General features: G+C 37.8%; 1 protein-coding gene across 12 annotated transcripts in view; it reads left to right on the top strand.

Annotated features, from left to right (window-relative positions):
* The window catches only part of grip2b (glutamate receptor interacting protein 2b), a 242,854-nt gene that overhangs the window by 166,434 nt on the left and 60,483 nt on the right, over positions 1–15,937 (top strand). For 2 of the 12 annotated variants that reach the window (XM_078947473.1, XM_078947471.1), the window contains exon 1: positions 3,790–3,972. The exons of 9 other annotated variants lie outside the window; for them this stretch is intronic. In XM_078947473.1, coding sequence (XP_078803599.1) covers positions 3,918–3,972 — 55 coding nt within the window. In that variant the 5' untranslated portion in view covers positions 3,790–3,917. Of the gene's footprint in view, positions 1–3,788; positions 3,973–15,937 lie in introns of those variants that run through there. One more of the 12 variants, XM_023955040.2, reaches the window with a different exon arrangement.

Here is a 15,937-nt window from a genome sequence, read left to right as displayed (position 1 = left end):
ACATATTTCCATCAACTTAATGGTAAGCAATGTTTTTCCCCTTTCTTTTTATTTGTTTGCTAACTGTCTCACCTGTCTTTAAACCAGCTGAACATATTATGATGAAAATGGGGACAACTCAGGCTGACACCTCAAAGATCAACGTTGGAGTTAGAGTTTTTAGTTCTCCAAACTAGTCTGTGCATTTAACAAAAAAAATAGGATTCAAGACCCATAAGTAAAGTTAAAACCATGACAGGCTGCTTTACCATGGTGGGCTAGTATTCATTTTTGATACAGAGCTCAGGTGGGCAGCACAGTGGTGCCGTGGCACTCTTACCTCACAGCAAAAAGGTCCTGGTTCAAATCCCGGCTGGGACCTTTCTGTGTGGAGTTTGTGGAGTTTGTGTGCTCCTCATGCATGTCTGGGTTTTCTCCAAATACTTTCAAATACTCCAAAAACATGCGTCATAGGTGTGCATGTGGTTGTGTGGCTGACAGACTGGCGACCTGTTCAGGGTATATATACAAGGTATGAATATATATCTTTCCATTCTGATGTTTTTCTCCACAATATCAACAAGTATCAATAATTGTGGATCGCATGATGGTAGGAGGCTTACTAAACTATCAACCTACACGGCCAAGTTTGGATCTCATTTGAGTTCTGATCTTCGGCAGGTGTTACAGCTCAACATGACTTTGCTGTAGACCATACCATCATACAGTGATAAACCAGAAAAGGAGGGTTTATATTGACTTAAAAGTTCAGTCTGGTGCACTTCACTTCAGTGAGAACGCAGATCTGCTGACCAATCAAAGGAAGCATGGCAAGGAATTCTTGACGTGAACAACCTCCTAAAATTGATAATTTGAAAAAGTGATCAAATTGTGCCCGTCCAGCAACCCCACTGACTCCCCATAGGATAAAAAAGGAATAGAGGATGGATGGATGGATGGATGGATGGATGGATGGATGGATGGATGGATGGATGGATGGATGGATGGATGGATGGATGGATGGATGGATGGATGGATGGATGGATGGATGTCACTGAAATTATGTGAAAGTTAACCCCTTGAAAATTAGATTAATTTAGATTTTTTTTTTTTGCTACAATCATAAGAAAAATGTAACACTCCTCATACTCAGAGCAATACTTAATGAACAGAACTGGGTTAAGGTCAAACACAAACCGCTGATGGTTTGGGTCAGGCTGGAAACAATAGAAGTTAAGTTTCAACCATGCCTGCACAACCCTATGAATGTGTGTGTATTTTTTTTCTTTGATAAATTTTGACAAGGAGAGACTAAAATATGCCTGAAGCATGTTCTGAAAGGAGACAGAACAATACACAGAGGAGCAAAACACAAGAATACTAAATAGAAGACAAAAAGTATTACAGCAAAACAAAGAAACAGAATAATTTTAAATAGAAGAAAAAAAGCAAAACAAAAACTGAAAAAATGATAAACACTGTTTATGTGTAAAGAAGTGGACCATCAATGATGTTATATTACAGGCTAAAGTGGTAGACCTTTTGCTGATAATGTTAAAGCACACCTGTGCTTTCAAACAAAGAGACACACATCAGTCTGTGCTTAACTCAATTATTTGTTAAATTAAATGTAGTCGTTAATGCTTTCACAATTTAAAAAAAGGACAAGCATACTATGTTGTAAAGCAACTACACACCGGGCATTTTACACGCGCTCAAGAACGCGCTAAACATGCATTCTTTATTATGTGTTTAGCCGGTGGTGATCACACTGGACAAACAGTAAGGGATGTCTTCTTTTTCTTGTTCTATTGTTTACTAGCGCATGTCCACCACCTACAGTTGGAAGAGGCTTAGTGCAAAATATCGGAGCACTGCAAATCTTGTGAATCTTGTTTCAGGCTTTTTCTTTCACAGCTCTATTCTAATATATTAAAGATTTGGTGTCATATAATTCCGGCCAGGCACAAACTCCAATTATTCATTTCTCCTCCATCTCTGCCAAATGGTTGGCACAGAAGTGCCAACCATTTGACTTCAAAAGACTTCATTCATACATTACTGAGAAATCGGCTTCCCTGATTGGCCGAAGTTCGACCTGGTTTAACTCGCAATGCGTCTTCAATGGCCGTGCGTTTTTGATATAAATCCTGAAAACATTCGTAGAAACCTGTATAGCTACTTGTGAGAATGCAAGAGTTTTGAAGGCAGAAGTGGAAGCGGCCACTTGAAGGTGTGTTCCTGAGGCTGGTGTGAACCTCAGTCAATATTTAGGAATTTAAAGAGAATTGACAGCCAGGCATGTAATAGGATTCATAGTCGGGTGTTAGAACTGCATCTGGTGACCCCCAATAGGAAATTTACCATCAGACGGACTAGTGCTGTCTATGTACTAGGGTATCCCTTGTGCGATTCTATGACCCCACCCTTACATTACCGTGTTCTCCCTACCATGACAAAGGTGGATAAAGTTGGAGAGGATTTCATGTAATCCATGGATACCAGTGAAGATCACAAATCATTGAAGAAAAAAGGTTCAGCGCACTGTCTAGTGGGTCTAGATGACCCAACTCCCAATGTTAAAGTGCCTAGGATAGCACAAGGGGTACTGTGGTGAAGATAGAGCTTGCACAGTTTACAATTTAATCGTAAACTACTGTTCCCATCTTCATGCACAGTTGAAAATGACTGAGATTACTGACAGAGGTGACGAATGTGAACTTTCCTCACAGTCTGTGCCTTCCTTAGTGATAACATTTGCAGCTCCATCATCCAGGGGGAGCTTTGAGAAGAGCATCTTCTGCTCCTCAAAAAGAAGCTGCCTATCTCCTGAGGAGACATCATATGCAACCTGTATTGTGGCAGCTCTATGAAGACTGAGTCTGTTAATATTTCTTTTAAGCCCCACTCCAGTCGCCTTTTGATCTATTGTAAAAGTGTTCCCAGTGGTTTTTTGTGATTGTGATTATGCTGTTTTTAGCCAAAATTGAAAAAACCTGTGTTGTTTCCTAGGATTTAGTTTTTGAAGTGAGGCAGGAGTTCATTTGAAATTCTGGAGCCATCCAGGCGTAGAGTTGTGGGCCAGATGCCTGCTCAGTCGAGAAAAACAAAGACGTTAATTGATCTATTTTTCTGCAAGTGGATGCATCAGAATGGAGCAGAGTCTGTAGCCGACTGTAGTACCTACATCACTGCTGAAGGCTTTTTCCAGCAGCATTTTTTTATCTGCTCCTGATACACAACAATTTGAATAAAGACACTTTTCATGCTTAATTTTTCTTTATATTTGTCATGACTCATGAGAAAAATGCCACAAGAACATGTTAAAAAAAACATCCATGATACAATTTTCAGTGAAGTGGGTCGTGAGTATTACTAGTAATAAGAGAGAAAGATGATGAGGTCAAAATATTATATATTATATATATATATATATATTTCATTTTTATCCATTTATTGTGAAAACTGTGTTTATATTTATTGTGAGGACCTGTTTTTACATTTAAAATGTCATCCAAAGGTGAACGACTGGAAAAAAAACACTTTTGATTTCATACATTACTTTAGAGACGAATACAACAAAAATCTCTCTGGCAGTTTTTTTCTTTCTTAAAAATCTCAAATCAGTTTTCATTCTTTGTCTAATTATCAGTCTTTGTTGCTCACTTTTCTTTTTGCACATTTTCACAAATTCTCTCTTTAAGACTCAACCAACCCTCTTTTCTCTTTTCCTTTTCTCTGTGTACTGCTCTGTCTCCCCCCTCTCTGGGGGGTTGAGTGGTAGTAACGTAAGCAGCAGTCATCTCTCATCATCGCCACTCTGTTCCCTGAGCGCTCAGCAGTCCACATCTCTCCCTCGGTCTCTTGCTTCCTCCTCTCAACTGTCACCGTCTCTCCTTCTGCTCTCTTGTGGATGTATCTGTAATAAGGGAAAGTCGATGTCTGCGGTCATGTTCTGTGGCTTAAGAAGAGATGCTGAGGCAAACAGTGTTGGTGAGTTTAACAAACGCAGCAGAGAACCACTCTTCTCTTTGTCAGTGATGTTATGCTGGGGTTTGAAGCTACTGGTCCCATAACTCTGCCTACCTCAGACAGACTCCACGACTGCACTGTGGTTAAAGATCTGCAGGTGGGGATGTTTTTCTTGGTCCAGTTGGCATATTTATAGTTCATTACAGTTGCTAATGTTTTCTTCCCCACCTAAAGGTGTTTCTGTCATCCCCATTGGCTTCCCACTCATGCTCGTATTCATCCATCATTCTTACCTGGGCTGCTTTGCTGTGTGGAACATCTCAACGAGCTCACCGTCTACAGACTTACTATCTAAAAATGTACAAAATTATTATAGAAACCTGGACAAACACTTGTGTCTGTCTCCCATTTATATCCACACCTGCCTTTTTCTTGCACTATTTCCAAGGAATTGTTGTCTCAGCATCCAGAGAAATCTTTGTAGGTGAAATTTGAATTCTCAGAAATGATGTTAATGTGATTTTGCAGCTGATGATTCATTCTTAGACATATAAGCCCCATGTTTGTATCTGAAACCCCAGAGGACAGACCTGAATGTTCCTCAGAAAAGAAAAAAATAGAGCTTGACCAGAATTTTAAAGCTGCAGGAAATCTGTTATGTACAATTTCACAGGAAATATGCATTGACTGAACTACTCAATTCAAATTTCATTTCTGAAGTTAACTCGTTGTGGGGCTGCAAATAAAAGCTAATCAGGTACATAAAAATGTATCATCTCCCATAGGTTTAAGAATAATATAAACTAATGTTCAATCAAAATGACCGTTATCAAATAACCAGTTAGTTCATTACAAGGTGTAAACAAAGCGAGCTAACTAAATATGATTTTCAAAGTTTTTTTTGTGTCATAATTTAAAAATAATCATAACTCTTAAATATATGTACTGTTACCTTATTTATAAATGTAAATACGTCCTAAATATAAGGATTAACCACATCAGTCAATTGGTTCTCTGCTAAAAGTAAGTGAAAGCTTCTTACTTTCCAGAATTCAGCAGAATTATTTATTTAAAAAAACATGGAAGTGTATGCACTATATTTTTGCTAACAGTGGCGGAGCTAGAACCTTTATGGCGGGGACAAAAGACTTTGGAGGGTGGCAAATGAAAACAGCAGAGTGGATGCCATTATACATAAAATAATCAAAAATTCATAATTTGAGACACTCAAGAATTCCTTAAAATATATTGCTTTTGTTATTTTTGCAATGGTTAAAGAAGCTTATGTTGATGATTTCTTAATCTTTGTCAATAATCAAACTAATTTTGACTTAAAAATTGGTGGGTTAAAGCTTTTTGCTGGTTGGGCGGTTGGCCCCCTTGATCCCCCATAGCTCCGCCTCTGAGTTCTACCATAAAGTTTGTGGTTTAGAGCAACTTTTGTGCTAAAAAAGAAATTTATGCAAATGTGCTGAAAATAATAGAAGTCAAATCTGTTAATATTTGTCCAGATTTCATTAAACGTTTTGATGAATTACTTCTCTTTCTGTCTTGGACAGAATAAGCACCAACACATTATTTTATTCAGCTTCTTTCTCTGTATGTGGAACACAAATGTAAATTTCCTATAATGTCCATCTAGTTAGTATTCAAATTTTGTCATGCATGGCTGACAAAATGTACAAGACTAATTCAACTTGACTACAGTTTTACAGCTTTTATTGTTAAATTCTGTTCTTTTTATTGTTCTAGATATTTTTACAACATTTCAACCATCTATAGCACTTTAGTCAGCTTAAAAACTGTAATAAAGCTGAAGCATTTTATATTTTACTTTATGACATTTATTTTTCCTGGACTATATTTTAAAATGGGATAGGATTTATGTATATTTATACAAATGTATGCATTTGCTGCCCTGTTACATTTATACAAAATATTTTATAAAAATTCTAGATTTGCACAAAAGCTACTTAACTAACTGAAAATGTAAGCCAGGTGAAAATGCTTGTACGAGCAGGAAATCACTTGATGATTTTATTAATGTTTCGGTTTAAAGGAAGTTCACTCACTTAACCACACAGGCCACTTTCTCTCGCTGTGTAGCTAATGTAACCATGTCTGAACATAGAACAGCATGTTGACACTGGCTAAACCAGTCAGACTTTGGAGGTCAAATGTTGTAGAGATAACCTGGGGTAAGAAGAATGCAGCTCAATTCATCTACTATCCATTTGGAATCAAAAGTTTTGCTTAATATCCTTATGGAACTAACTTGAAGCAAATTTAGCTTTTCATAATAAACTCCCCATGAGGGAAAAACAGCTGACTGTCAAGGTTTCCGACTTGAGTTTGAACATTTTCACTGCAAAAACTGAATCTTAAGTAAGGCCAAAGGCTCTAGTTTCAAGAAAAAATGTCTTATTGTCTGTTTGGCCCAAAAAAATCTTTTCAGGAAAGGTTTTTGGTAGCAAAATAATCCTGATGAATTGCTATGGAGTAATCATTTTTGATTTATTTCTATTTCCTGATATAACTTCTTCAGAATTCCTTTCTTACACAACTAAAAGGTTAGTGGAATTGAACTCACAACCTTCTGATTGCAAATCTCAATGGTGTGCTTGTGCTGTTTCATATTCCAAGGGCAGATTTGTCAGAACAAATGCTATGAACAGTATCAAGTACATAGCAGCATTCAGTAAAACTTAAGGAAAAACTGCAGAATGATGACGTTTATCAAAAAACTGAGCTCCACACGGGTCAATTTTGATGAATCTGACAAAAAAGTTCAAATTTGTGTTCTTGTGCTTTTTGCCGACATGTTTGTAACCACATAGTTCATTTGTTGCATGTCCCAGTTGCATCATGTTGTGCTTGCTCAGGGGTCATAAGACTATTCCTCAACAACCAATAAAAAAAACCTTCTAAATCTGACTGACTGTGTCCGTCTTCAAACAGCAGGTTTGAAGTTATGGAAGGAACTATCACTATGTTTTACATAACTAGTAGATGTTTCCCTTCAGACTTTGCTGTGTAGTTTCTGTTTTGATTGACTCCCAAAAGGATCCGAGCTGAGCAGATTATCCCATTTCACATAGAAGATTATAATCAGTGGAATGGAAATAAACAGAATAAAAAAAGTGTAAAAAAGTCAGCTAATTATGCCCCCCTGGACAAAAGGATTTTGTTTATGTTTGCTCACACGAAGACCGTTTTTTTCAAACAAGACTATGGAGCCAAAATATGTTTTTGTTACCACCCACAAATGTACTGGGGAGAACATTTGAAATGCTACTGAATATATCACTTTTTGGAAAGGTTTTAGTCAAAGGATTTAGGCTAAACTTGATACTCCATGCCTGCAGGATATGCACTGTTCTGTCTCTATTGAAAAAAAAGAAAAGGTATAGCGGCACTATTTTTGGCTGGTTTTATTGAAGTACAGTGCATTCGCACCGCAGAGTTTATCATGTGCTTTAGGGATATTAATAAGGTGAGTTTCATCCTATTTCATGCACCAATGAATATAGTGGGAGCTAAATTCTCTGAAATGTCCTCAGAGACTAACTGAGCTTATAAGAGTGTTGGGACATCAGAGACTTGTGTTTTCGGTTTTATGCAGACACCTGCCCTCTTCAGTTATCACCGTTCGCATTTAGAAGAGCTGCCTTTGAATATTCAAATGCATGTAGAGATTATATTTTTTAAAATTTGGTTTTGCTCTTTGTTTTTTTGACAACAGAGTGTTTACTTTTTTTGGCTGTTGGAACTTCGTTTTGATGATGCTGCGGCAGAAACACAACATAAATGAGACGTTGTTTTCCGGCTGCACGACTGGATCCCCTTCATTTGGTCAGCGTCACTAATCCAACCACACAGCGGCGTAAAGGCACTCGTGGCTGTGAGGCAGCGGGCGTGCTGGATGTTATCGTCAGCTGTGCAGGAAGCGTGCAGTTATCTTCAGCTGTTTACCACAAACTCCGTCATCTTCTAGCAGTGTGACTGCCCTGTGGGCGTTGTGGCGCAGCTCAGACAATGAGGACCAACCATGACAAGCGGCGTTGGTTGTAACAGTAATCCTACCAATCATGTTCATTTCACTCTCGCTATATTTGTGCATTTTTGGGGGGGCCTTGATAAAGATTCTCTCTCTTCCAGTCAGCTTGATCATGTTCTTATCATTGCGGAGGCATCATGGCAGAGACATGGGGTAATAAAAAACTGGAATTATTTAAAGACTCACAAATGTGTTTTTAACATGTTCTTGTAAAATGTTTCTGAAAATGGAGGATACATATTTAGACAATTAAATCGCATTTCTGAATATTTCTGTATTCAAATCATTGTAAATCAGAGGCGGATGAAAAAAACGAAAAAAGATTGAAAAAGAATGTATTTCCTACATAGAAACACTGGGCAGGCCACAATCTCCCTGCTCCGCTCCATTCTGATGGATCCACTCTGACGAGTAAGTCTTCGTTTTGCTCTTCATCTGGCTCAGAACTACGACTGGATAACTCCAACATTGCTCACCCTTTTTGCTGCTCCTGTAATGTTAGGTTGGGGTTGTGAGGGGCTGTAATCAGGAGAGTGAGGAAACGTGACAGGAATTGGGGACTAACTTCCTGTTGGTCCTCACTTCCAGTCCTGCCCACAACTCAGAGGCAAATTTCTAACAAACTGCTGCCGCTCTGAAAACAACAAGTTTTTGGGATCTCAAAAAAACCCAAGTTTTGGGATTTTTGTCTAAAACTGCATAATCATAATTAAAAGTATGGTGGAAATACTTATACAATAGATCAAAAGATGATCAGAGTGGGACTTTAATGGAGAAACTCCCTTTTTCACCAAAAAAAGGTTAAGCTCTGTCATTTATGACCAGTTATGAACCACTTAAACTTGTTTATGAAGTTTACTATGCTTTAGGATCATTCACACAGAACTACTAGCAGTAGGGACTACACCAATCCTTAAGTTTATGTTTTTTCTTGTACCTGTCTGAAGCTGCTAGTTGGTTTCCATGCACCTGCCTCTCTAAATAATAGCTGTGCCCAATTGTTCTCAAAAAGGCAGCTTTTCTCCTGGGATTTTAATATAAACAGGTCCTTGTTTTTAGATATTCTTTGTTTTCCGGAAATTTCAAATTAAATGATTCATCATTTCTGTGGAAGCACCGGAATGTTTACCACTAATATTTCTCTTTGAGTGACAGCGTCAAAATCCACTGCATAAATATGGTAAACCTTAACTATGGAGACGATAAGAATGTTAAGGTTGGGATGAAAGGAATATTAGGCCATTTGACCTTTTGTCAGAGTACAACGAATTTCATCCTTTTGAAATTTAGGATAATCTTTCACTTTGTATCCCCTTTAATTCAAGTGTTTCCCCTCATCTGCTGGGCTTGCATATTTATTTATTTTTTTCTTTCACAACCATATAAAACTACTGCTGCACAGACTTAAACTAGTGGAAAAATTGTTCTCTAACCCATTTGTTTTCTTTATCATTCTGCAATGCTTATGTTTCCATTTTTTTTATGAAGTCGGAAATGATTAGATGGTGGAAATTTGTTATCTGCACCCTCATTGCATGTGAAACTGGCGTCTGGTATCAGATTTAATTAATAAGTCGTCACATTAAACTGTGGAGAAATGGCGCAGTGCTGTATCTGAAGTCATTGCTTGCTAATTGTTTATGTTCCTTGCAGACAAATTTTTCTCTGGGCATGATCTTACCGTCTTCAGCACTTTGTTAAGCACTTTTGTTGTCTTTTTTCTCGGTTTATAAGTATCGTCATCCCACGAGCAGCATTTTGTTTGGATCTGCAGAATGTCATTGCAAGAGTGATTTTTTTTTTTTTTTTTTTTTTTTAAATGAGAAAAAAAGCTCAGTCTGAACTGCAAACAAGGCCAGAGTATGTCCGGATCATTTCCCATGTCACTCAAAAGCATATAGCCAATAGGAGCTGCAGAGACTCTTCCCAGCTGAGAGAAACGTGTCAGATTTGCAGTTGCCAAAACCAAGATTTGCAAACAAGAGCGCCGGTGGCACAACTGCAACACAAACAATCTGAGGGAAATCTTGAAAATAGTAAGGCGTGATGCTGAATACAAGGACGGAAAGAAAATAGTTTTGCTAAAGTTTCCCACAAAGTCCTGCTCTTTGAAAGAAAGTGCATACGCAGAGAAAATAAAATGACATCATTTAAAAATAAAGCAACGATGAAACCCATCTTTAGTCCTCCTGCGTTTCCCACCTCTCAAACACTTCTACACAGGCAGCAATTAAGCACAACAGACAAGCCATTAACCATCCTAATTACTGCTTGTTCCTTCCATCGATGTTCGGTATGAGTGGGAGAGAGATATTTATGTGTGAGTTGTTCAAAATGGGGGAGTGCTTCAAAATGAAGCTTGAGAGAATTGCTGTGTGTAAGTCTAATACCTGTGTTAGAGTTTGAATGGTTTTACCTTTTTTTTTTTGTCTTTTGATTGTTTTGGAATATTTTTGAGTGTGTGGGGGAGTTGTTCTTCTGCTCCATCTCCCTAATCCTTCTTTCTATGTGTGCATGAGTGGGAGAAAGACCGATAACCACTGGCAGACTGTTTGCCAGCGTCGCCGCAGACAATAGCTAATTACGCTTTTTCTGTGGCTGCAGCATCGGAAAGGCTGCAATCATTCGCCTTGGTATTCACTATCTCAGATCCACTGTGAATGTCTCCCCCTCACCCCTCTATCATCACAAACACAGAGGTAACAAAGGGTCAATTATAATATTGTCTGTTTAACTTCATCTACTTCTCATGAAGGATTCTTGATACCATGTTTCCCTTTAACTAATGCAGCATTTAGCATTTTAGTGTATACTTGTGCTGCTGCAGAGGTCTAATTCCGGTTTCTATGAAACTATTAATTTAAAAAAAGAATGGTGACACTTAACCCTTTTCAGTTTTACATGATGAGTTCAATGGGTACAGTATTTTTTGGGGTATGGGTTGCTCAATTTTATAAGGTGCAGAAGTCCAAAAATGCACAATGAAGAAGAAAAAAAGCATACATAAGTCGCACTTTGTAAAAAATGTATTTAACATAACACAGGAACAAAAACAGACATTTCATCTTGAAAGGCCAATGATAATGACTGAAAAGAAAACAATAATAGACAATATCTGCACAATTCACTATTGTAACACATTGATGCCTTCAAGAAACTTAGGAGGAATCTAGTCAAATAACACAACATATGATCAGTTGTTGTTCAAATAAGCATGGCAGATAGAACATGCTAACAAGTCAAGAAGCTCTTTTTATCACTTCAAATCACTAAATCCGTTGAATTCTTCATCATCTGTTTCACTTTGGAAAGAATCTGCTAAGGCTGGTGATCGGCTCTTCTTCTGTTTTGCTGTTTGTAGCAAATACTGATCCACACACCTACAGTGCCCTCTAGTGGTTGCTGCTATTTATTGGTAAGAAGAGTGAGAGTCGCCCCCCAACCAAACTGTGGTTTCTACACTATTAGTCGGACTGTCAATGAATGGTCCTTTTTTGGACTTGTATCAAAAGGCGTACCTAGCTATGAGGCACATTTAGTGAGACAAAAGCCAGAGAAAAAAAAAAACATCAGTTAGCCAGACTTTATTAACCATTTGAATATTAACAATTTTGTTTGCAAACCCTAAAACAGACTGACACAGCTTAAACAAAGACAACTGTGACTGCGCTAACTCCAAACCTTGTTTTAAAAAGCATAGTCCAGCACCGCTACACGTTAGCCGTGTTAGCACCTAACATCCAAAATTGTTTGCAAGTCATATAAAAAAACAGAATGGCACTGCTTAAATAAGCATTAATGTGACTATGCTGACTCCCAACCTTATTAGCAACACATAAAAAAACAAGTATAGTCCAAAACAGCTAGCAGCGTTGGAGTATTTACTATAACACCTCACTCAGTTTGCAGCATGTAAAAAAACAGACTCATACTGCTAATTCAAAATGTTACTGTGACTAGTCTAACTCCAAATCTTGTTAGTGACACTTTATAAAACAGTCTGACACCGGAGTATTTATAATAACACCCAACCTTGTTTGCAACTTCCAAAAAAAATGGATGGATATTTGAATAGAATGTCAGTACCTATGAAAACCATTTCAACATGATCAAGCACAACCAGAATTAATTCATGTAAGCCGCTACGGATTGTAAGGCGCACTGTCATTTAAAAAAATAAAAGGAAAGCCTTTGAAGTGTGTCTTATAGTGCAGAAAACATCGTAAAATGTTACAACTTATACTCCGAAAAATCAGGTAATTTGACTTGAAACCTTTGTAATATGGATGACCAGAAGACCAAAAGGGTCTCTGACATTTAGGTTTTTTTTTTTATTTATTTATTTATTTTTTTTGCAAAAACATGTCACTAACTTTAAAACTACAAGATCAGATGCACAATTAATAGTAAACATAGGAGAATGACATCACGAAATGTTTTCTGCCCTTCTGCACTTGTCTGTATCTATCCTAACATCATCTGCACACGCGTGTTTTATCGTGCCAACAGCTGCTTGCTGGTACTTGATGGCTGCTAGTGGTTTGATTTTGCTGTGTTGGCTTGAAGGACTTTTCAAAAGCAAAAGAAAGAATGAACTAAAATTGCATTCAGCTCCTTTTGACTGCATCTTTTCTTTTCCATCTATGTTCTGAGAAGCCTTGCTGACTGTTGTTGCTCCTTTTTATTTGCACACGCCTGTTTCAATTATGTCACAAACATTGGCACCTCTCAGCTCCTCACTGCAAAAATAATGCATGCCTGCAATTCCAGCCCATTCATGGCTATTATGCATGTTATATCAGGTAATGCCTTCCCCTATACCAGCTATTATCATGCTTGTGTTAGGTTGTAGAGTTTAGATTTATTTTTTTTACTTCTAGTGACACAATTTCCATAACTGCTTGCAATCATCTGTGGGTCTTGTTAAAGATAATAAACATACAAGAAGAATAAGACAATCAGAATCCCGCATTTCAGTTCCCAATAGAACAGAGAGAAGGCTTTATGAAAGCAATTGGAAATCAACAAATTTTAATTTTTAAAACATGTTTTCATAAGAATCAAATCACTTGACTTTGATCATGCGGTGGCAACCACCAACTGATTTGATCTCTAAGCGCTACCACAATAAACACAAAAAATCATCCAACCAGATGATGAAAACAAAATGATTTACTGTTGTTTTATTCCAGTTTAGTCCAGATCATTTCAGCAAGTGTAATAAGTGAAAGTATTTTCAGTGTCATTCTGAGTATTTGGCATAGAGAAAAACTGTTTCTCAAAAAGAAACCCCTAAAAGAGACCTGACTAAGAAAGAAAGGAACTAATTGCTAGACTATAAGAGAACATGGAAGAGACAGCCAAACAGAGGGCCGAACTGAAACATCTGTGGGAACAAAAGAAATAAGATATTAACAGTAAAATGGCAAATTTTTATGGATGAGACGAAGAGCAGAGAGTGGGGAGGTGTTTAAGACTTTTGCATTGTCAAAATGAATTCAACATAAAAAGTTATATGTTATCAACTATTTAGAACATTTTAGATTTCAAAATTCTATTGTCTTAAATCAACCAGTTCACAGGGCTGCACAGTGGAGCAGTGGATGGCGCTCTTGCCTCGCAGTGAGAAGGCCCAGATTTAAATCCCAGCTGGGACCTTGTTGTGTGGAGTTTGCATGTTCTCATGCATCAGATTTCTGTAAGCACTTCAGCTTCGTCCCAAAACATGCTTGTGCCCTGCGAAAGACTGGCGGCCTGTCCAGGGTGTACCACGCCTTCGCCTAACAGTACACAGGATAGGTCGGTCCCCAAAAGGCACACAGCGGCTTAAGAAGATGGATGGATAGTTAACACTCAAGAAAAATCGACATGTCTACTTTCTGGGTAATCATGTATCAACCGTGGTAAACAAAGAAAAAAAACTTTCAGGTCAAATATCTGTTCGAGTAAAACTACACTTTTGGAGTCTCTGATGGTTTAACCATCAGAGCAAGAAACCATAACCTTTTTGACCCTCTGCGCAATCAACATTAATCAGCTGGATCTGACGCGGGGAAAAGCGGCTTTTCATATCATTTTTGCACCATTATGCAACACTTTACGATAGCAAAGCATGCAATGCTTTTTGCATAGCGGTGCAAAACCGCTTTTTATCATGACAGAATGAGCTGATTCATGTGGATTGCATTAAGACTTCACACCTGCAAAGTTTAAGCATATCAGAGAGAGGCTGCTTTTCTTTGCCTCAGAATCCGACAGAGTTATGTTAATTGCGTAAACGATTGAAGAGTTACAGCAGTTGAAAGATTGACAACACTGATGCTAAAGCTCCAATATTAAAGGGTTAAAATGAGAAGAGGGTGAATTTTAAGCTGCAGGTCATGTCAAGCGCAGTTGGATGATTGCCAATTCCCAATGTGACTCTGCGTTTTCAATATTTATATGCAAAAAAAAATTGTGCGGAAAATAAAATTGTAGGTTTATACTGATGGATAACGTGAAGCACGGTGGGAATAATGTAATAAATATTAATGTCATTCATGCCAAATATTTCCTGTCATCGTACAGTAATGGCAAACTCATATGGCCCCTATAGCAGAGCAATAAAGGAGGAACCAGAGTCATTTGGAAGACTGAGAAATGGGACAAAGATGTGCAGCTGCATGAAAGATTCTTAAAAAAAATGACAAAGACTAATGTCAAAGGGAAGATAAGCTTTGATCTTCAGTCTGACTCCTGCACAGCTCCATCAAATGCCTATTCAACCTCAGAATGCTGCCTGTTTAACTGTGGAAAAGACTATTTTTCCGGCACAGCATGAGGCTAGCTCCTGCTGTGCATTTATTTTCATTTAAAAGAACAAAAACAAAACAAAAAAAAAACTTTCATTTTTGGGAGGAAAATATGACAAAGGTTTGCAACAATTTTAACTTACAAGACTGCTGTAGAACAAAAACGTGCTCAGCTCTGTTTAATAAGCTGGAATGTTCTTCTGATTCCAGTGTCGAGGAGGAATGTGAGAAACGCATTCTGACCCACTTTCGAAGGGGAAAAAGGATAAAGATTTAACTACCGCTCCTCAATATCATGGAACAAATGACTTGCCTGTAAAATGCTGTCACCTTATCTTCCTCCGATTAACCTCAACTTTTTTTTTATCTGTTCTATATCAGGCCGTTGTCAGGCTTTGGCTGCACTCTACATCTCTCGGTGTGAAGTGCTGTCTTTTGAAGTTCAAGAAGTTTAGAGATAAATAAGAGAGAGAGGAAAAAATGTATTTAGAATTTAAAGTAACATTTGTTGAATCTAACCTGAACCGAATGTTGAGAAATTCACATTTCAGTGTCAAATTTAGCGAAACACCTATCTTCCTTCATAATTATTTCAGGAAAAACAACGTCTAGAGGTGTGAGATGATAAATTTCAAATATATCTGAAACAAAAAATCTCCTATGGCACTTCTTTACACTCGCTGCAGCTTGTCTTGTGTGCATCTATTGTTTTAAAAGCACCAGAGCAGGAACTCTGTTCAGATTTAAGTTTGTTCGTCACTGCAACAAATTGTGAAATACATTAGCAAGCTCCAGGATGTTTGTAGAGGATTGCACCCTTTCTTTCTTTTCTTTATTTCCTCTAGTGAGTCATGGGGACCAACTTTTGTCTGTTATATATGCATATTGAATGAAGTGAATACATTGAGTAGCTTGTGTGGGTTTAAGCTGTCCTTTAGTTTCTGCCTTTGTAGCTTATTGCTACAAGGGCAAAAAGAGTTGGAAAAAATCTGTTAAACCCTTGTGCTATCCTAGACACTTTAACGTTGGGAGTTGGGTCATCTAGACCCACTAACAGTGCTCTGAACCTTTTTTCTTCAATGATTTGTGATCTTCACTGGTGTCCATGGATTACATGAAATCTTTGCACCTTTATCCA

Source organism: Oryzias latipes, chromosome 5, assembly GCF_053564925.1.
Source record: "Oryzias latipes strain Hd-rR chromosome 5, Olatipes_Hd-rR_3.1".
NCBI classification, from domain to species: domain Eukaryota; kingdom Metazoa; phylum Chordata; class Actinopteri; order Beloniformes; family Adrianichthyidae; genus Oryzias; species Oryzias latipes.
The sequence above is the reverse complement of the archived record's forward strand: the minus strand, read 5'-3'. Positions and strand labels throughout refer to the sequence as shown.